The sequence below is a fragment of the Neomonachus schauinslandi genome, chromosome 4 (assembly GCF_002201575.2).
Source record: "Neomonachus schauinslandi chromosome 4, ASM220157v2, whole genome shotgun sequence".
Taxonomy (NCBI): Eukaryota; Metazoa; Chordata; class Mammalia; order Carnivora; family Phocidae; genus Neomonachus; species Neomonachus schauinslandi.
In genome coordinates, this window is record NC_058406.1 from 103,985,301 (window position 1) to 104,007,361 (window position 22,061).

At 41.2% G+C, this 22,061-nt stretch overlaps 1 protein-coding gene across 1 annotated transcript in view; it reads right to left on the reverse strand.

Annotated features, from left to right (window-relative positions):
• The window catches only part of LOC110578462 (hornerin-like), a 60,021-nt gene that overhangs the window by 1,548 nt on the left and 36,412 nt on the right, over nt 1-22,061 (reverse strand). Inside the window, exons 6-9 of the mRNA XM_044914349.1 lie at nt 18,021-18,224; nt 17,274-17,978; nt 4,496-4,651; nt 1-2,644 (exon numbers count right to left, since the gene is read on the reverse strand). The exon at nt 1-2,644 is cut by the window's left edge and continues 1,548 nt beyond it. Coding sequence (XP_044770284.1) covers nt 1-2,644; nt 4,496-4,651; nt 17,274-17,978; nt 18,021-18,224 — 3,709 coding nt within the window. The remainder of the gene's footprint in view (nt 2,645-4,495; nt 4,652-17,273; nt 17,979-18,020; nt 18,225-22,061) is intronic.

Genomic DNA, 22,061 nt, shown 5'->3' on the forward strand with positions numbered 1-22,061 from the left:
AGCCAGACCCATGTTGGCCATAACTAGAAGACTGACTGGATCCAGACCCATGTTGATCAAAGCCAGAAGACTGACAAGATCCAGACCCATGTTGTCCACAGCCAGAAGACTGACCTGATCCAGACTCATGTTGTCCAAAGCCAGAAGACTGGCCTGATCCAGATGCATGTTGACCATTACTTGATGACTGTCCAAAAGCAGAACCATGTTGTCCATAATTAGAGGGCTGATTATATCCAGACTCATGCTGTCCAGAGCTTGATGACTGACCTAAGCCAGATCCATGCTCAGTGCCAGAGGACTCTCCTGTGCTAGATTCATGTTGCCCAAAGCCAGAAGATTGACCTGATGCAGACCCATGATGACCATACCAAGGGGACTGACCTGAGCCAAATCTGTGTTGTCCATAGCCAGAAGACTGGCCTGATCCAGATGCATGTTGACCATAGCTTGATGACTGTCCAGAAGCAGAACCATATTGTCCATACCCAGAGGATTGACTTGAGCCAGAACCATACTGACCATGGCCAGAAGACTGTTCTGATCCAGACCTATGATGACCATAGCTAGAATATTGACCTGATCCAGACCCATGTTGCCCAAAGCCAGAAGACTGTCCTGAGCCAGACCTATGCTGACCATAGTTAGAAGACTGACTGGATCCAGACCGATGTTGGCCATAGCCAGAAGACTGACCTGATCCAGACCCATGCTGGCCATAGCTAGAATACTGACTGGATCCAGACTCATGTTGCTCAAAGCCAGAAGACTGACCTGATCCAGACTCATGACAACCGTATCTAGAGGACTGACCTGAGCCAGATTTATGTTGGCCATGGCTAGAAGACTGGCCTAAACCAGATTCATGTTGACTACAGCTTGATGTCTGTCCTGAAGCAGAACCGTATTGTCCATAGCTAGTGGATTGACCTGAGCCAGAACCATACTGACCATGGCCAGAAGACTGTCCTGATCCAGACCTATGGTGACCATAGCTAGAAGATTGAGCTGATCCAGACCCATGTTGCCCAAAGCCAGAAGACTGAGCTGATCCAGACCCATGTTGCCCAAAGCCAGAAGACTGAGCTGATCCAGACCCATGTTGCCCAAAGCTAGAAGATTGACCTGATCCACACCCATGATGGCCATAGCTAGAAGACTGACCAGATCCAGATTCATGATAACCATATCCAGAGGACTGTCCTGATCCAGATGCATGTTGACCACAGCTTGATGACTGTCCAGAAGCAGAACCATGTTGTCCATAGCTAGAGGGTTGGCCATATCCAGATTTATGCTGTCCAGAACTTGATGACTGACCTAAGCCAGATCCATGCTCAGTGCCAGAAGACTCTCCTGAGCTAGACTCATGTTGCCCAAAGCCAGAAGACTGACCCGATCCAGACCCGTGATGACCATTTCTAGAGGACTGACCTAAGCCAGATCTGTGTCGTCCATAGCTAGAAGACTGGCCTGATCCAGACCTATGTTGGCTGGGGCTAGAAGATCGACTTGAGCCAGACCTATGTTGTCCATAGCTAGAAGCCTCTCTTGAGCCAGACCCCTGTTGGCTGTGGCCAGAAGATTGACTTGAGCCAGACCTAAGTCGTCCATAGCAAGAAGACTCTCCTGAGCTGGACCCATGTTGGCTATGGCTATAAGACTGACTTGAGCCAGATCCATAGTGTCCACAGCTTGATGACTGTCCTAAAGTAGAACTATTTTGTCCGTAACTAGAAGATTGGCCTAAGCCAGACCCATGTTGCCCAAAGCCAGAAGATTGACCTGAGCCAGATCTATGTTGTTCATAGCCAGAGGACTGACCTGATCTAAATCCATGTTGTCCACAGCTTGATGATTCACCTAAACTGGATCCTGAGCTAGACTCATGGTATTTCTCACTAGAAGACTGATTAGAACCAGGTCCATATTTTCCATAATTAGAGGACTGGCCTGACACAGAGCCATGATTTTTTCTTCCATAACCTCCTGACTGATGACTAGGGCTGCTGCTATGTTTTCTCTGAGTAAAGGACTCATAGGAGCTTGATTGATTTTTGCCATTGCTTATGGACTGGCCTGATTCAGACCCATATCCCTCATAGCTTGAAGACTGTTTTTGTTGTCTACTAAGTCCTGATTGACCGCTTGAATTGGATCTATGTTGCCTCTGACCAGAAGAATGACTCTCAGACCTCTCTTGTTGATGAGAGCCATGCCTGTTTTTCTTACTGTCTTTGAAGTGGCCTGAACTTGACTCTCTCCTTCTTTCCCCAGAGCTTTGCCTATGCTCTGAACTAGATAAACCTCCTTGATGCTCCATTTCTCTGGAGCTGGACCCAGGCCTGTGTTTAATGCTTCTTCTGGAGCCCCTGGAATAGGAATTATTCTCGCCTGTACTTGGGCTTGAATGACCTTGCCTTTTGTCCTTCTCTTCTGTTTCACTTTGTTCCTCTTGGTGCTGGTGATGGTGGTCTCTCTGCTTTGACCCTGAAGCTTGGCAGTGATCTTTGCCGATGATTTTATTACAAGCCTGAGCCAGTTTAAATATCATCAGAAGATACTCAATGAAATCCACTTTCTTGTCATGGTCTTGATCCAGATTTTGCATGATGATATCTACAGTGTCTGGATCATCTGGATTCTGTATAGGAACAAGGTACAAGGGGCAGCTATGTCACTATGGACTACATACCCAGCTAACCATTTGAAAGAAGATTGTAGAAATGTGAATGTTTGGCTTACTTAGGTGGAGCTCAGCCACCTAGTCCTTTAGGCAGGACTGCTCTATCTTGAGCAGAAAGAAAGAAAGAAATATGTAATGAACAATGCAGTGAGAAATTGCTAGAAGATGCAAATGGAAGATGTTAGGGAACAAGGAAATCGATTATATTTTGTAAGAAATAGGTCAGATGTGATTAGCTAATTTATAAATAGGAATTTTTAAAAAATGAAAAAAGAATAGGTCAGATATGAATGATTAGCATACTTATATATGACTTAAATTTTCCTAGCTATTAATTCATTAATTAATTTATTTAACAAAGATTTATTGTGCACTTACTAGCTGCTTAGCATTGAGTTAGGTACAGGGGATAAAGCAGTGAATAAGTTTGTTTTATGACAAAATGGAAGTTAAAATTTAGTGGCACAGACACACAAACTTAAAATTACAGTGTATTGTGATAATGTTTCTGAAAGTACACCACAGGAGAACCAGTGGGGGTTCAAGGAAGGTTAATGAGAGAAAGTGATGTATTTTGAAGTATGGGTTAGACTTAGCCAAATGAAGGGGTAGGAAAGGAGGGAGAGAGGGCAAAAGATTGTTCCAGGCAGAAGGAACAATATGAACAAAGCTGGAGGTTAGAGGATGTATGGCTCATATGAAGAACTGAAAGAAATTCAGGATTATTAAATCTTGAGTCTCAATAGTCAAGAGATATTGCTGGAGAAACAAATAGAGATCAGATCATGCCTTTTAAGTTGTGTAAAGGAACTTTGGACTTTATTTATTTTAAAGGCTGTGAGCTTTGGGGGCACCTGGGTGGCTCAGTCGGTTAAGCATCTGACTCTTGGTTTCAGCTCAGGTCATGATCTCAGGGCTGTGAGATGGAGCCCAGCCCCTTCCTCTTTCCCCCCCTCACCCCTGGCATAAGCACTCTCTCTCTCTCTGTCAAAAAAAAAAAAAAAGGGAGCTTTTGAAGGATTTTGAATTGAGCTGTGAAAAGATTAGATTTACACTTATGGCTGAGATTAGAAATAGAAGGTGGCCTGAGCTAGAGGACTAGCAATAGTGATGGAGAGAAATGGGCTGTTTTGAGAGACTATTGATGAATTAGATGGAGGGTGGAGGATGGAGGTGCTTGCTGAGAGAAGAAGCCATGAATGGAACCAGATTTCTGCCTTGGGCAAATAGGAGGATAGAGTTTGGAGGGAACATGGTTTCATATCTGACACACCGAATTACACCCTTAGGAGTCCAAATAAGAAATATTTAGTAGGCAGCTGAATATAATGAATTGACAATCAAGAGCTAGATCTAAGCTCCCAAATATTTATTTTCAGAGCTGACATTTTAAGATTTAATGATTTAGGAGTAAGATGCTAACTTCCTGAACTGAGGCCTTGTAGTTTCACAATCTCAGAAATGGGCAGTGGTCAGGATGTTCTGGGCTGAAGAACTACAAATAAAGGAAAGAAGATGCATTTTACGTACTTTTTTTTCTGAGAACCATCTTAATTTTTTATTCCATAAGAATTACACAGGACATTATATAATCTATGGATTTTGTCTGTTCAGCAGGATCACATCCCTTGGTCATGTTTTGGAAACCATGTGGGTCAACTTTTGATCGTATTTCAAGCCTTTACCAAACCCGGTTTTCTATCACCAAGTAGAGAGAGTCCTGTAGGAGTTTGACACATGTGACAAAAAGGTACGAAGGGGTGAAAAAGAGAATTGCAGCTGTCTTCAGTCCTGACCTGGAATTCTTACCTTCAGAATTTGATGAAACTCATTTTCCAAAAGTTCTTTCAGTTCTGCCTTGTTCAACATGTCACACTCCCCATCCTGGGTGGCATATTGGTAGAAAAGCTCAATGACAGTGACGATACTTTTTAGGAGTTTAGGCATTTTTTTTGTAAATTTAACCTAAAGGAAAAAAAGGAGAGAGACCACCTTTTATTATTCCTTTTTCTTGTTTAAAAACATAAATAGTTCCAATCATTTGTAATATTTGTTCAGAATTAATCGAGCATGATTAATTTCATCTTTTGAAATCAAGAACCAATCCAGAGTTGAAAGACTTGTTCAAGCCATGTAGCAAGAGAGTGATGAAATTAGGAACAGAATCTATATCTCTTATTTTCATTCCTGAACGAATGTGGGAGCAAAGACTTCCTGTTTTGAGCTCCCCACCTCTACCAGGGATAATTTTATGAGCATTGTTCTGGAGCTAGAGAAATACTGGGTGTGCCAATCTACCCACTTCCTCAATTCCTCTCTAGGTGCCAACCATCACTGAAGAGGGACAGTTCCATCATCCACATGGTATGCCTGACTCCAACCAAGGGATACCAGTGGCTAAGCTAGACCCTCAAAACTTGTAGGCCAGAGAAAGTACACAAAGTGGGCAACTACAGGCCTAGGTGATATGGAGCTGGAGGCAGGTGCTATCAGGCCCACTTCTGTTTTCATTCTCCAAACAGGGACTGACTCTCAGGCTTTACTGATTATACAACAGAGAGAAAAAACTCAGTAGTTTAGGAAGCAACCTGCCTAGTGATAATTAAAGCCCCATGATCTTCAAGGAAATGACCCTGAAGAGAGAAGGTACTGTCATTCCCAGTCATCTCTTTTCCTTCTCAATAAAGTTAAAATTTTATCAAAGTCCCCAAAGTACATTAAAAAGAAGCCTGGTATCCAGTGCCTCTTTGCCTTAGAGCACATACTGGATTCTTGTAATTTGTAGCCCAAAGTACTCCTGTTCACTTACCTAGTTCACCAGAGAAACAAGTAGGATGAGACTGGAGCAGCTTACAGGGTGCTGCTAGTTGGGGATAGTGGCCTTTTTATAGAGGAAATAATGGTCCATCTTAGGGAGGAGCTCCTCTTTGAGATGTTCTGATTCACTTCCAAATAAGCCCAGCTCTGCCTCCACCTCCATCTCCACCTCCGAGGTGTTTGCCTTCTTACTTCCTTACATGTTCACCTGAGATTGCATTAGCAGTTCCCAAATCTGGGCTAGTATCAGCCCCACCTGCCAGAGTCTCTGGACACTGCAGAAAGACCTCTTTGTGTATTCAACAAAGTATCTAGCATAATGCATTGATAACCAATTATATGGACTTTAATTGAAGTTGAATGGAATGTGTGCAGAAACATCAGGGACCGAATGTCCAAGAATCATGGAATCTGATGTTTAAAAGGAACCTTAAGGATCATGCAGTCAAACTCTCTCATTTTGAGCTACATTTTCTTGTATGGATTTCCAGCCAAAGTATCATCCATGATATTATTACCCATGATATTATTACCATTCCTCTTGAATCGATAATGACTGTAGAGGCCTTCTTGTCTCTTTACCTAATCTTATTTACTATATACCTTAGTGGCCATTCATCAATGTAGCTTTCATTTTAACCACTATATAACCTTAGAAAGAAATCCATGCTCTTTAGCATGGTATCCAAGGTTATTCATGATCTGGACTGTGGCTTCTTTCTAGCCCCATCTCTTCTCTCCCTGTTCTTTATGCTTCACCAGTAATTAATTACTTAAGCCTTCCTGAATATACCATCCTATTTCATGTTTTTTCTTGGAATATCTTTCCTCATTATCTGCCTAGTGAACTGCTATTCATTTTTCAAAACCTACTTTAGATATCCTGTAGGAAATATTTCTTGAATTACTCAAGAGAGTTATAATTGTGTACCTTATTCATAGTTTTATTGTAGTATCAATCATTCTATATTATAAAATATTTTAAAATTGTTTTAATATTGTAATTAATGTTTAATATAAAAAATTACAAAATACAGATAAGCAAAGCAAGGCAAATGAAATAACCTTCCTACCCAGAAATAGCTACAACAATAGTTATTTGGTGTATATCCTTTCTTACCAATGGATGTGTATGCACACCATATGTATCTGTCTATGTGTTTATATCACTTCTATCCTGTGAGTTCCTTGAGAATAGGGAATGGGCATTATTATTACCTATATCACTGGGGGACTCAGCACATTGCTTGGCTCATAAAAGTCCCCAGTAAATGTCAAATTAAATTGAAAGAAGAGTGAGGGTCATGACTATAGTACTTGGCATTGACCAACTTCTACTTTTTCACAGGATTGGGGTCTACCCTCTCTCTTGCCATCTTTACCTCAGAGGACATGATTTCACCTGAATAGAAACTGAATCTTAACATTGGGAATCAACAAGTGGCTTTCTGCTTATCCCTGCGACCTTACTCTGCATTTCATCCACTGTGAATTGTATGTATAGCACGAATGTCATTGAAGCTGGGTGAAGTCACATAGACTTGAAGCTTGTGCGATATAGTCATTAGGATTTGGGAAGGAGTGGTAACAACTATTAGTAAATGATAAATTACATGATTCCAAATTCAACCATTATGACACTGTTTTCCTCTAAGAAGTACCCAGAGGGCTGCAGAGTCAGTATCCATTCTGTGGCTGTGTTTCCTCTGGATTCCTGATTTGGGCCAGATTGTCATGCTTCCATCAGAGGAGGGAGCTTTTTGAAGGTGTGACTGAGACTGTGGGAGTGCAGGGGAGGTAGAGTTTGCTGAGTGAAGACTAATTTCCTGTAGGAGACAGTTGTTGCCACAGAGGGAAGAGGGGGTTGCTGGTAAAGACTATTCCAGGTGAAACATGCTCTTGGAGCCAGTGTTCTCCTAAATGAGGGGTTAGCACAATTTTTCTGTAAAGGGAAAGATAGTATATCTTTTAGGCTTTGTGGGACAGTCTTTTTTGCAGCTACTCAGCTATGATCTGGTAGCATGAAAGCATTCATAGATGATAGGTAAACAAATGAGCATGCCTGTGTTTCAGTAAAACTTATTTATTGACACTGAATTATTGACAATTTAAATTTCTTTTTTTATTAACATATAATGTATTATTTGTTTCAGGGGTACAGATCTGTGATTCATCAGTCTTATATAATTCACAGCGCTCACCATAGTACATACCCTCCCCAATGTCCATCACCTGGCCACCCCATCCCTCTCACCCCCCATCACTTCAGCAACCCTCAGTTTGTTTCCTGAAATTAAGAGTCTCTTATGGTTTGTCTCCCTCTCTGGTTTTGTCTTGTTTCATTATTCCCTCCCTTCCCCTATAATATTTCCACATATCAATGAGATCATATGATAGGCAATTTAAATTTCTTACTTTCACATGTCACAATGGATGAATGTGAATCCTGACCCTCCTATGCATTTGCTTGTCAGGAAGATTCCCCAGGAGAGGAGAGTCTCAGAGGGAAGAGAAGGGCTGGGAAGTGTGGGGCAGCAGAACCATGAATTCCTGTGGGAGAGAGAAGTGTGCAGGTCTGTTTGTGAGTGTCAGTGTGCATGAGGTGGTAGGGAAAGGGAACAGAACAAGGGACCTTTGGGCACTTGTGAAAGAGAGGTAAAGTTTGACTTTATGTAAGGAAGAAGTTTTAACCTCTGCATTGACTGAAAATGCATTGAGCTCTTTGCAAAGTAATTGAACTAATTGTGATGGGCATTAAAGAAATTTCCATGTATCATAGAAACAGTTTTAACCCTTTCAGGGCTACATTTTCTGAATATCCTCCAACATCACCAACCAGAGATTTGTTGGACTTTATTTCCGGGGTTCATGTCCTGAAAATAAGAGGCATATTCAATGTGTGTTTTGGCATCTTCATTCCCTTTTGAACATTACTAATGTAAGAGTTGGACTAGATTATCACAAAAATCCTTTGCCAACCAGAGAGTCATGATTTTACCAGAGTATGTGCTCCACAGTAAAAGGGTGGGCATGAAGACTCCTGCCTCATAAGTCTGGTTCATGGTTTTCCCCTTGGAGATGACAGTGTTTGGGAAAAGAAATTTCTTTTTTTTAAAATTTAATTTAATTTATTTATTTGACAGACAGAGAGACAGGGAGAGAGGGAACACATGCAGGGGCAGTGGGATAGGGAAAAGCAGGCTTCCCGCCGAGCAGGGAGCCTAATGCAGGGCTCCATCCCAGAACCCTGGGATCATGACCCGAGCTGAAGGCAGACGCTTAACGACTGAGCCACCCAGGCACCCCAGGAAAAGAAATTTCTTATGCTATGTGCCACATTCTAGGTTTTTTAGTACCTCCGCATTTTGGCAGAAGAAAATTACGTTCTCCTTTATGCCAAGCACAGTGCTTTGCACACTTACGTTCATCATTTTATTAATCCTCACAACCGCTATATGACGTAGGGTTTTTACCTCCATTTTGCAGATGATAAAACTGAGGCTCAGAGAAAATATGTAACTTGTTTTAAGTCACTTAGTTATTAAGTGGAAAAGATGGGATTCACACTCAAATTTGCTTCTTCCTAGGAGTAGCCAGAGAATACGGGACTATTCATGTCTTAGAAAAGGCAGGGTTTGGGGGGCTGTTCTTGAAGAATGAAGTGTTTGACCTAAAACAACAACAACAGCAAACAACAACAAAAAACAACCAAGAATCACGGGGCGCCGGGGTGGCTCAGTCGTTAAGCGTCTGCCTTCGGCTCAGGTCCTCATCTCAGGGTCCTTTTTTTTTTTTTCCTTTTATTTATTTATTTATCAGGGTCCTGGGATGGAGCCCCGCATCGGGCTCCCTGCTCAGTGGGGAGCCTGCTTCTCCCTCTCCCTCTGCCTGCTGCTTCCCCTGTTCTCTCTCTCTCTCTCTGTGTGTCAAATAAATAAATAAAATCTTAAAACAAAACAAAACAAAAAAACAACCAAGAATCAAAACTGGTGAAGATAAACAGTGTAGTTCTCTTCCTGCCCCAGGGCACTCACTTTCACCCTTGTCCAGAAGGTAATGTTCTTATAGCACCATCTGCTGGGTCTTAGGAAAACTCTTTTCCTCCTTGCCCTTTCTTTCCTCTTCTCTCACATCCCCCATGACTTTCCTGGCAATTCTTCATAGCTTAGTCTTTATGAATGAGGAAACTACATAAAAACCAGGGACATAACAAACAGAGAATGTTGATGCTCATGACTTTGGATTAAGGGAAGTCGAAAGAAGTTAGCTAAAACCGGTTTCCCTCCATATTCTTCTTCCTAGGTGCAAGGGTCATTTTTCTCTTATCTCAAAAAATCAAAAATAAATGTAATTTTATAGCTTAGTATCTATTCTCTAGGGAGTGGGGCAGGCATGGTGATATATCTTTTAGCTCCAGCCCCAGGCCCTGGAACATACTCTGCTTGAGTATTGGTCTTCCTCTTCAGCTGTTTCTCTCTCTCCTGTTGGTATTTTCCCTTTGCTCCTCCAAGTTCTAAAAAATGCTCCAGATGCTGGGAACCCAGAGCTCATTCTTACTTGTGTCCTCTTATTTATTCTGTCAATATCTTTCTCTAGTGTGTGTTCATCTCCTTAATTTGCCTTTTAATGCTCTTGTTGGCATGACCATTCATAGTCTGTATCTCTTGTTGCTGCCTACCTGAGGCTTTCTGCATGTAGATCTGGCCCATCATAGCAAACAGTTGGAGGAGAGTGATGAAAGTGGTTCTCAGGGACCCTCCAAGTGTTATAAAGCTGATGCAGAACACCTGTTAGCATGGGTGGTATTGGGGTGACAGCTGAGCTTCAGGTATGGGGAAGGAAGAGCTAAGACATAGAGTCCTTGGTTGTTGGAAGTCAGATCTAGAGCCTTTGCCTGTGTGTGTGTGTGTGTGTGTGTGTGTGTGTGTGTGTGAGAGAGAGAGAGAGAGACAGAGACAGAGAGAGAGAGAGAGAGGGGAGGGATACTTTTTAAAAGTTTTTATTTAAATTCTAGTTAGTTAACATATAGTGTAATATTAGTTTCAGGTATACAATATAGTGATTCAACAATTCCATATATCACCTAGTGCTCATCACGACAAGTGCACTCCTTAATCCCCATCACCTATTTCACCCATCCCCCCACCCACCTCCTCTCTGGTAACCACCAGTGTGTTCTCTATAGTTAAGAGTCTGTTTCTGTTTCTTGGTTTCTCTCTCCCTTTTTCTGAGAGGGTTGGATACTTTAGTGTGAATGTGATGAGTATGACACTGATCAGGCCCTATTTCCTCTTTGACTTTCTCTCCTCCAGGTCTCTTTCTCATCATGGACTCTGCTGAAGCCATAGTACTTCCTTGTTATTCACCAAAACCTCCAGGCATACTCTTTCCTTAGGACTGTTTTCAGGAATGCTTTCCTCCCAAATATTCACTTTGTTTTATCCTTTATGTCCCTCAAGTGCTTGTTCAAGTATCATCTTCCCTGACCACTCCATTTGGCATGTACTTCTAACACACTGCATAGTCAGCTTATTTATTTTGCAGGGTTTTGAGTAGAGGAGAGACAAGATATGACTCACTGCTATGGTGATGCTTGACCATAGGGAGATGAGGTGAACAAGGAAGATCAGTCAGGTGAGAGGCAAGGGAATGGACGTAATCAAGGCTCCGGCTTGGATGACTGTGTGAATGGTGGTGTACATACTAGGAAAAGCAATAAAAGAGAAAGAGAAAGCTTGAGATGAGGGGAGTGATGATAAGTTGTCATCTAATTTATGCCCATTATCTAACTTCTTCCACTCCTTCATAACCTACCTCCTTAAAAGAGCACTGAGCACTCCCTGTCCCTCACCTTCCATTTACTTTTCAACACTTTACAATCTGATTTTCACACCCTCTTTCAGGCTTTTTTGAGGGTTCCTCTTTCAGGCTTTTTTGAGGGTTCCTCTTTCTTGGCCAGTGCTTAAATGTTTTTGTTCTCCAGAGCTCTGTCATTAGTTCTCTGCATTTTTGGATCAGTCTGCAGTCTTACCATTTATAAAGTTGGGTAATGGAGCAGGAAAGAGGCAAGACATATTGTTCACAAATTTTTATTGGCAATTTTTATGCATCTGCATAGTCTGAAACCAGAGACTTGGACGCTTGGGCTGTAAACTCAAAGGAATTGCCGTCACAGTGATGTGATGATGCTGTAACACCTAATACATCTTAAAGAGTCATGTGTAATACCAAAATTTGCAGAAACATTAGAACTTGAACTCTCATCTTTAACACTCTAATGAACCCCACACAACAACATTTTTTATAATATTATTAAAATTTAAACTTACACTGCTAACATATGCTGAGGAGGACAAATATACACTATCCTTTAAAAGAGGATTAACACTAAGTAGAAGGATTAAAGTAGATTTACGTATTTAAAGAAAAGGAGAGATAACTGTCCTCAAAAAGAAGTTTTTACAATAAATTCCTGTGCTTTATGTTTTTCTTCTCATGTCTTCATTTAGTTCATCTTCTGTTGGTGTCTTAAGATAATGATCCCTTTGTTTGTGGATGTATTTATAGAGTGGAATGTTGGTACAAAAAATAGTCAAATCTTGCTTTTTGCTTGCTTCCATTGTTACCTGTTGTCTCAGAGCTGCCATCTTGATAAATATCCTCATCCTGTCTGTACCTTCCACTGTCCCTCAGCTGACTATGGCCAGATTCCTATCTACACCTTCCACTAAGTCCCTTGGTTTTGGTACTAAATGACTCGTAATAGTTGTATTCTCCTATTCTTTTTTTTTTTAAAGATTTTATTTATTTATTTGAGACAGAGAGTGAGAGAGAGAGAGAGCACAAGAGGGGGGAGCGGGAGAGGGAGAAGCAGACTCCCTGCTGAGCAGGGAGCCTGATGTGGGACTCGATCCTGGGACTCCAGGATCATGACCTGAGCCGAAGGCAGTCGCTTAACCAACTGAGCCACCCAGGCGCCCTGTATTCTCCTATTCTTTTTGGGCCTTTGCTGTCACTAGATTGGTAAGAACTGGAGATGTGATCGCCACTTTTGTGAACTTTTTTTTTTTTTGAAGATTTTATTTATATGTCAGTGAGAGAAAGAGAGAGAGAGAGCGAGCGCACAAGCAGGGGGGAATGGCAGGCAGAGGGAGAAGCAGGCTCCCCACTCAGCAAGAAGCCTGATTTAGGATTCAATCCCAGGACTCTGGGATCATGACCTGAGCCGAAGCAGATGCTTAACTGACTGAGCCACCCAGGCGTCCCCACTTTTGTGAACTTGATTGCCTTTGTTCATACCAAGATCACCTGGACATTGGACATCATCCTGGCTTTCTATCTGTACTGGACTTGAGCTGATTCTGTGTGTGTGTGTGTAAGTGTATGTATATATATATGCGTGTGTGTGTGTGTGTGTGTGTGTGTATATATATATATATATATATATATATATATATATAGTCACTTGAGTGGATATTACTTTGTTTCTGTCTTCCAGTATCATTGAGTTGAATCCTGGTCCTTCATGACCAGAAGTCATCTGTCCACTAGTAGATGAGCATTTTCTATTTGAATATCCTGACCGAACTTCAGAGTCACTAGAATGTACATTGCTGGGTGCCTGTTTTCTAGTTGGAATGGATGATGGATCATGAGAGGAAGACATAGATAAAAAAATGACAGGATTCTAATTGTCTGTCATTCAGGGGACTAGCTATAAGTAGTTGGTGGTCTTCCATCTATGTTAGATCTAGACTGACCATGAGTGTCAAATTAAATTTATAGCTTATCCTTGAGTATCCAAAGTTAAATCTTTGCTCTGGGCCCTGCATGATCAGAGGTAGGCCTTGACTGTTCAAGACTAAGCTTGTTTGTACTTCTATTCCTAAATTTCAGTGGACTGGTATCAAGGCTGAGTTTCTATTGTTTTCACACTATCTATAGTCATATCTAGCACTTTCATAATTAACATGTTTGTAGCTATAACCCAATCTTTGCTTTTGTTTATGCTACTGTCTGGATATTATTAGACCCAAATTACTCTTGAGTTTGAATTGTCTGGCTTCTGAGTATGGCATCTCCTGCTTGATTATAATTATGACTAATTTGTTCCTAGAGAGCATTTGCTGTATAAATTATTCTTTTGGTATTGGATTCCGACTGCCCATGTGTTGACATCATCCATTTGACTAGACCTTGAATTTCATGCTTTGTCTTCAGAATATTAATGGATGGATCCTTTTTGGCTTATTTTACTAATTTCCAATTATCTGTGGCTCTCCTCAGACTTTCCATGGGTTGATGTTGACTCTGTATTTGAATCTTCTTTATTGCCTCTAAACTGACAATAACTGTATCCACACTGTCTGTTTTTTACTAGGATCAGACTGTGTAGATGAAGTTTGTCTATAAGCTGACCATGAGTGTCTGGAGCTCTTTTTTGATTGTTGGTGGCTTGACACATGTTTTCCTATTGTGCCAGACCTAAATTCCTCATTCGTAGACCCAAACCCCCTTAGTGGATGTCTGGTCATGATGAAATCCTCAGTATCTAGTGTACTTTCCTGTCTGCCCCAAGTGAGAGGCTTGTCTGCTTGTTGGGTTGAATCCTGACTGCCCATGAGTGACTTTTTGGCCCCAATGAAATTCTGACTCTATGGCCCTATCTCCTTGTCTTCCTCTGTGCTAGACCCATATTTCACATGTCTACATCCACTGTCCATGAGTTGCTACTGATGCCCTCTCTGAATCTTCTGATTGTCCTTCACTCTCCCTAGCCTGATTGGATGAACAAAACTGGATCTTTGATGTCTGCTTGCTCTGCACCCAGATGATGATTGTCCATGTCCAGGCTGAGTCTCTAGATCTGTGTCCTGTGTGTTCATGGAAGGATCTTTGTCTTTCTCTTATACTTGATCTTGATGGTCCACAGAAAGAACCAGACTCTCCACAAACAGTTGCATGACTTTCATGAGACCCTGAGTTATCAAGACTATTGCAAAATAAAGGGGGGGGGGATCAGAGGGGGAGACCAACCATGAAAGACTGTGGACTCTGGGAAACAAACTGAGGGTTTTAGAGGAGAGGAGGGTCAGGGGATGGGTTAGCTCGGTGATGGGTATTAAGGAGGGCACGTATTGCATGGAGCACTGGGGTTATACACAAACAATGAATCATGGAATACTACATAAAAAACTAATGATGTACTGTATGGTGACTAACATAACATAATAAAAAAATTAAAAAATAATAAAAATGAAAAAAAAGACTATTGCAATTAGTCTCCTTTTTATTCTTGCTTTGTCTCACAATCTGCTGTACACACAGAAATCAGCCTGAAGTTTTAAACATGCAAGTCAAGAGTGTTACTTTCCTGCTCAAAACTCTCCAGGAGCTTTTCATCATATTAGAATAGCAGACAAACTCCTTGCTATTATTCTTTTTGTGATTTGACCTCCATCAAACTCTTTGATCTTATTTTGTACCTTTACTCCCCTTGTTGATCATGCTGTAGACACACTGACTTTTCAGCTCAAAATAATGTCCTGTTTGTTCAGCCTGTACCTTCCTGAGGACCTTGATCTTTGACTTGATTGTTGGTTCTTTGTTTTCTGCATTGCTGACTTCTGTTTGTATTCTGGTCTCTGCTCAAATGGTGCCTCATACAAGTAACTTTCCTTCCTACCTAGACATGGTGATACCTTTATTTTCTTTATAGCATTTATTACCATTTGTCATTTGTTTAGTGTCTGTCTCCCCTTACAGAATGTGTAAGCTCTCTGAGAGAGTGATTTTGTCTGTCTTGTCCTCTACTGTAAACTCAGAAACTAGAATAAAGCCTAGTTTATAGTAGGTAGGCACTTATTAATATCTGTTGCATGAATGAACAAATTAATATTTTTATCTCTGTAAATTGTCCCTCATTTTTCCTTACCACATTGTTCACATTGTTTCCTTTGTGTGTTTAGCTCATTGTTCTACATATAGCATGGAATATACTAGATTATAGTTGGCCTTTATGGGATTATCTCATGTGATGAATAATCTTTGTGAGGGAAGTATATTCATTTCTGTATCTCCACAGCTTATTCATCTTTGTGTCTCTAGCATGTATCAAAGCACTTAATGGTAGAATTCAATAAATACTACCTGAATAAATGGAATCATTAAATTAGAATTCAGTGAATCACTGGATTAGAATTTAGCCATCACTAATCTAGATAATAGAGAATCATAGAATTGGTCTCCTTCGATCAGCTTCTATCTCACTGAAGACTTGTCTAAATTAACATATATCCAAAAGGAGTAGGAGGACACAAGAATTTACTGCATCTTTAGATTCAACAGTGCAAGAGGCAGTATGACTCATCTGTTCCATAGTAAGAGCAATATGATATTTAGATAAAGCTCTCTGAACATAGTAGACACTATCAGTAATGCTGACCCTCTTTTGGCCTACCATGTCTTAGGGCTGTACAATGCAGCAATGCAAGAGAATACAGAGCAATCTCAGAGAAGGCACATCTCTGTCCCCAATTTCATCTTTATATAGAACCTTGTGATAACAGAGGACCTAAAATAAAGAAAAATTATCTAAGCATCTAGTAGTGTTATGCCTCAGAGCACATTTCTAGATTTCTACTTGGTTTACACTGAATAGGAGTAGTTGGATGGATTCCTTCTTACCTAGTTTACCAAAGATACAAGTAGGATATGGACCAGAGGATCTGGCAGGATACTGGAGGTCAAGAGAGTAACTATATTATAGCAATCAGCTGAAGAGACATGCTCAGGAGGAGCCACCTTTTATGAAATGGTCTGATTTATTTATAATCATATTCTGATCTATCGAATCTCCACCTTTCTTTACTGTTTATTTCCCAACCTTTCCAAGCATTTATTTCTGCTTGTGTTAGCAACTTCCAATTTTATTTATTTTATTTTATCTTATTTTTATCATGATGAGTGTACTCTTTAATCCCCATCACCTCTTTAACCCATCCCCCCCACCCACCTTCCCCCTGGTAAACATTAGTTTGTTCTCTATAGTTAAGAGTCTGTTGGTTTGTCTCTCTCTCTTTTTTTCCTTTGCTCATTTGTTTTGTTTCTTAAATTACACATTTAAATTGACATTAGTCCTGTATAAAATAAATCTCAGAGAAGGGTCTTTTTGCAATCACTGGTTCCTTGTGGACATCTATCATCCCTTAAACTGTCTTGTGTCTTCCATATTGACTTAACAGATCCTTGATGTATATTTGCTCAATAACAGTGATCCTTGAACTGAGAGTGGTAGAATATGTCCATGCAAGAGAGATCTGAAATCCAAGAGAGATGAAGAGGTTTTTTGGTTTGTTTGTTTATAGAGTAAAAATTCAGTTTATTCATTTGTTTATGACACAGTACACAAGAGGCAAAGTGTTTTACATATAGATTTCACTTCCAACTCCTTGGGATGTTCATTTCTTTGGCTAAAAGGAGAGACTAGACATCAGAGGCAGGGAGTGCTTAGGCAACTGAAATAAGGATGGGGAGGGGGCAGTGCTAATGTCATCCTCACAGGGATGGGCACAAGGGGACTGATAGTCACAAGCTATTTTCTATAACTGTTAGCTGGAAACAAAGGAGCACCACTCCTGGATGCTCATGCTGTTCTGGGCTTCAGTCATCCTCACCACACAGGTACATCAGCACTCTCTGGTAGTTGCCCTTGGTGTCTTGCTGGATGCAGTAGTATAGTCACTTGCCATACTTTCCGTTGAAATCAGACCTGATTTGCAACATGTCCACTTCCTGGGAGAGAACATGATTCAATCAGGACTTTATTGTGAGTCCCCTTGCCCTTCATGGAGTCATACATTTGGTCAGCAAAATAGAGGGGCTTGTTCTGAATGCACTGGACCAGGTTCAGGAAAGCATTTTCCAGGTCTCCTTTGACCTCCTTCTTGATGCTCTTCAGCATGTTATATGGGCTGTAGCTTTTGTACCTTTCAAATACTTTCTGGAGATGACACACACTTTGCTTGGTCATGATGCTAATCCACTTGGGCACATCAGTTCCTTTCCTCTTCACTCCATCATAGGGATTCTGGGTGTCCTGGTCGATCAGTTCATAATCAGTGACAGAGCCATCCTCTGCTCTTCTACCCTTTGCGAGGGCAACCATCAGCTTGCAGAAGTCACCAGTTGTGTCAGAAAAGAGGTCCTTCTCCAGATCAGTCTTGTACATTTTCTTGTAGACTCTGTTAATTTCCTGAAGCTCCTGGTTGGTCCTTGAGTAGATGGTCTCAGTGAGGGAGTCCTCATCAGTCTCCAGCCCCTTCATGGAGGCTTTCAGTTCAGAAGCATCATACTGAGCAGGTGTTTTCAATAGGCCCCAAATCATGGTCCCCAGGTTTCCAGACAAGGCTGGCTTCAGTGCTGATGCAAGTTCCTTTTTGGTCCTTCTCTCGTAGGTGAAGGCAATATACTGTCCCTATTCATTGCTGTGGTTGGTCAAAATGTCGACAGTAGTGACCTCATCCACACCTGTGGTCTTGATGGCCATTTCAATGTTCAGAGCCTCACACTCTGCATCAAAATTGGTGTATGCTTTGACTGATCCATATGAACTTGGGGGCATGGAGTGATCACCCTCTAAGCTGAGCTTGCAGAGAATTTTGTGAATAGTAGATATTTTGAAAGAAGCTGGGCCAAGCTTTGAGTGTCCCCAGTCGTGGAGCTAAGAGATGAAGAGTTTAAAAGAGAATACCCAGTACCTCTAAAACAAATAATATATTATATGTTTAAAAAAAAAAAAAGAAGAAGAAGATAGCAGGAAGGGGAAAATGAAAGGGGGGAAATCGGAGGGGGAGATGAACCACGAGAGACTATGGACTCTGAGAAATAAACTGAGGGTTCTAGAGGGCAGGGGGGTGGGGGGGATGGGTTAGCCTAGTGATGGGGATTAAAGAGGGCACGTACTGAATGGAGCACTGGGTGTTATATGCAAACAATGAATCATGGAACAATATGTCAAAAACTAATGATGTATGGTGATTAACATAACATAATAAAATTAAAAATAAATAAATAGGATTAGAGGAGCAAGATGACAGAGGAGTAGGAGACCTAAATTTTGTCTGGTCCCGGGAATTCAGCTGGATAGGGTTCAAACCATTATGAACACCTACAAACTCAACAGGAGATCAAAGAAAAGAATAGCAGCAACTCTGTGAACACAAAAGCGACCACTTTCTGGAAGGTAGGATGTGCGAACAAGTGAATCTGAAGCGATATTTGGGAAGATAGATGGTGGGGGAGGGGACCTCCTGTCGGCCAAATCTGGCAAGTGATAGAGCAGCGGAGCACAAAATCAGAACTTTTAGAAGTCTGCTCCGCTGAGGGATGTTGCTCCAGTGGGTAAGTGGGGGCTGGAACCCTTGCTGGGACAGTGTGGTCTCAGGACCCTAGGGGTCACAGAAAGACCGGGGGTGCCTGAGTGTGGCAGAGCTCCCAGGTATCGGAGCGGGGAAGCCGGCTGCAGAGACGGAGCTGAGGAGTGGGCTCTCAGCTCATGGTTGCCATAAACTGTGACCCACAGCACAGTCAGGCCACTGCTCTTCCAGCAGGGGCCCAACAAGTGGCAGATCCTGGGAGACTCCCCTTCCTCCCCTGGGAGGAGTGGTGCGGGAGTGCACTGCAGGGATCTGCTGGGTTTGGAGACTCCACATGGGTCATGTGCCAGAGATAGAAACACTCGGTCACAGGCCAGGTGAGCACAGAGTGCGGCCGAAGACTGAGGAGATGAGCGTGATTGACTGCTTTTCTCTGGGGGCTCACTGAGGAGTGGGGCCCCGAGTTCTCGGCTCCTCCAGGGTGGAGATTGGGAGGTCGCCATTTTCACTGTTGTCCTCCAAAGCTGAAGGGAAAGCTTGCCGGGAACAAAAGCTCCCAAGAGCAAACCCGAGCAGACTACTCAGCCTGACCCAGCAAGGGTGGGGCAATTCTGCCTCCAGCAAAGACATCTGAGAACCACGGCAACAGGCCCCTCCCCCAGAAGATCAGCAAGAACAGCCAGCCAAGACCAAGTTTACCGATCAATGAGAACGGCAGAACTCCAGAGCTAGGGGAATACAGCACTTAGAATTCATGGCTTTCCCCCCATGATTCTTTAGTCTTTCAAAGTTAATTTTTTTTTAACTTTCTTTCTTCTTTTTTTTTTTTTTGAATTTTTCTTTTTCCCTGTTTCAAACAACATCTTATCAATCCCTTTTTTTAAAAATCTTTTTTAGGGGCGCCTGGGTGGCTCAGTCGTTAAGCGTCTGCCTTCGGCTCAGGTCATGATCCCAGGGTCCTGGGATCGAGTCCCACATCGGGCTCCCTGCTCAGCGGGAGGCCTGCTTCTCCCCCTCCCACTCCCTCTGCTTGTGTTCCCTCTCTCGCTGTGTCTCTCTCTGTCAAATAAATAAAATCTTTAAATAAAAAAAAAAATAAAAATCTTTTTTATTTTTCATTTTTAGAGTCATATTCTATCCCTTCATAGTAGTTAACCTTATTTTTGGTCTCTATATATAAGTTGTTCTCTCTTTAAAATTTTGGGATATGGTTTCTTCTAACAGACCAAAATATACCCTGAATCTCTAGTGTATGGCTTTGTTCTAGTCTCCTGCCTGACCACATTCTCTCCCTTTTTTTTTTCTTTTTTTAAATCCTCTTCTTTCTTTTTTCAAACAACTTCTTATCAATTCCTTTTATAAAATCTTTTATAATTTTCATCTTTACAGTCATATTCCATCCCTTCATTGTATTAACCCTTATTTTGTACATACATAAGTTTTTCTTTCTTTAAAATTTTGGGAGGCACTTTCTTCTAACAGACCAATATACACCCAAAATCTAGAGTGTGGCACTAATCTATGCACCAGCCTGATCATATTTGATCATATTCTGTTTTTGTATTGTTCTGTTTTGGTTTTGTTTATTTGTTTCTATCTTTTTCTTTTTTTTTCTTACTCTTTTTTCTTCCTTTCCCTTTTTGTCCCCCCAGTTTTCAGGTCTTTTCTAATATGCTTAGAGTATATTTTCTGGGGACGTTTTTACCCTGTTAACATTTTCTTCTCTCATTCATCTTTTCTCCTCTGGACAAAATGACAAGACGGAAAAAATAACCTCAAAAAAAAGAACAAGAGGTAGTACCAACTGCCAGGGACCTAATCAATACGGACATTAGTAAGATGTCGGAACTAGAGTTCAGAATGATGATTTTAAAGATACTAGCTGGGCTTGAAGAAAGCATGGAAGATATTAGAGAAACCCTTTCTGGAGAAATAAAAGAACTAAAATCTAACCAAGTTGAAATCAAAAAGGCTATTAAGGAGGTGCAATAAAAAATGGAGGCTCTAACTGCTAGGATAAATGAGGCAGAAGAGAGAATTAGTGATATAGAAGACCAAATGATGGAAAATAAAGAAGCTGAGAAAAAGAGAGATAAACAACTACTGGATCTGAGGGCAGAATTCGAGAGATAAGTGATACCATAAGATGAAACAACATTAGAATAATTGGGATCCCAGAAGAAGAAGAAAGAGAGAGAGGGGCGGAAGGTATATTGGAGCAGATTATAGCAGAGAACTTCCCTAATTTGGGGAAGGAAACAGGCATCAAAATCCAGGAGGCACAGAGAACCCCTCTCAAAATCAATAAAAATAGGTCAACACCCCGACATCGAATAGTAAAACTTTTGAGTCTCAGAGACAAAGAGAAAATCCTGAAAGCAGCTCGGGAGAAGAGATATGTAACCTACAATGGTAGACACATTAGATTGGCAACAGACCTATCCACAGAGACCTGGCAGGCCAGAAAGGACTGGCATGATATATTCAGAACACTAAAGGAGAAAAATATGCAGCCAAGAATACTATATCCAGCTAGGCTGTCATTGAAAATAGAAGAAGAGTTAAAAAGCTTCCAGGACAAACAAAAACTAAAGGAATTTGCAAACACAAAACCAGCCCTACAAGAAATATTGAAGGGGGTCCTCTAAGCAAAGAGAGAGCCTAAAAGTAATATAGACCACAAAGGAACACAGACAATATACAGTAACAGTCATCTTACAGGCAATACAATGGCACTAAATTCCTATCTTTCAATAGTTATCCTGAATGTAAATGGGCTAAATGCCCCAATCAAAAGACACAGGCTATCAGATTGGATACAAAAACAAGACCCATCATTATGCTGTCTGCAAGAGACTCATTTTAGACCCAAAGACATTCCCAGATTGAAAGTGAGGGTGTGGAAAACCATTTACCATGCTAATGGACACCAAAAGAAAGCTGGGGTGGCAATCCTTATATAAGACAAATGAGATTTTAAAACAAAGACTGTAATAAGAGATGAGGAAGGACGCTATATCCTACTTAAAGGGTCTACCTAACAAGAAGATCTAAAAATTGTAAATATCTATGCCGCTAACATGGGAGCAGCCAATTATATAAGCCAATTAATAACAAAAGCAAAGAAACACATTGACAACAATACAATAATAGTGAGGGACTTTAACACCCTCCTCACTGAA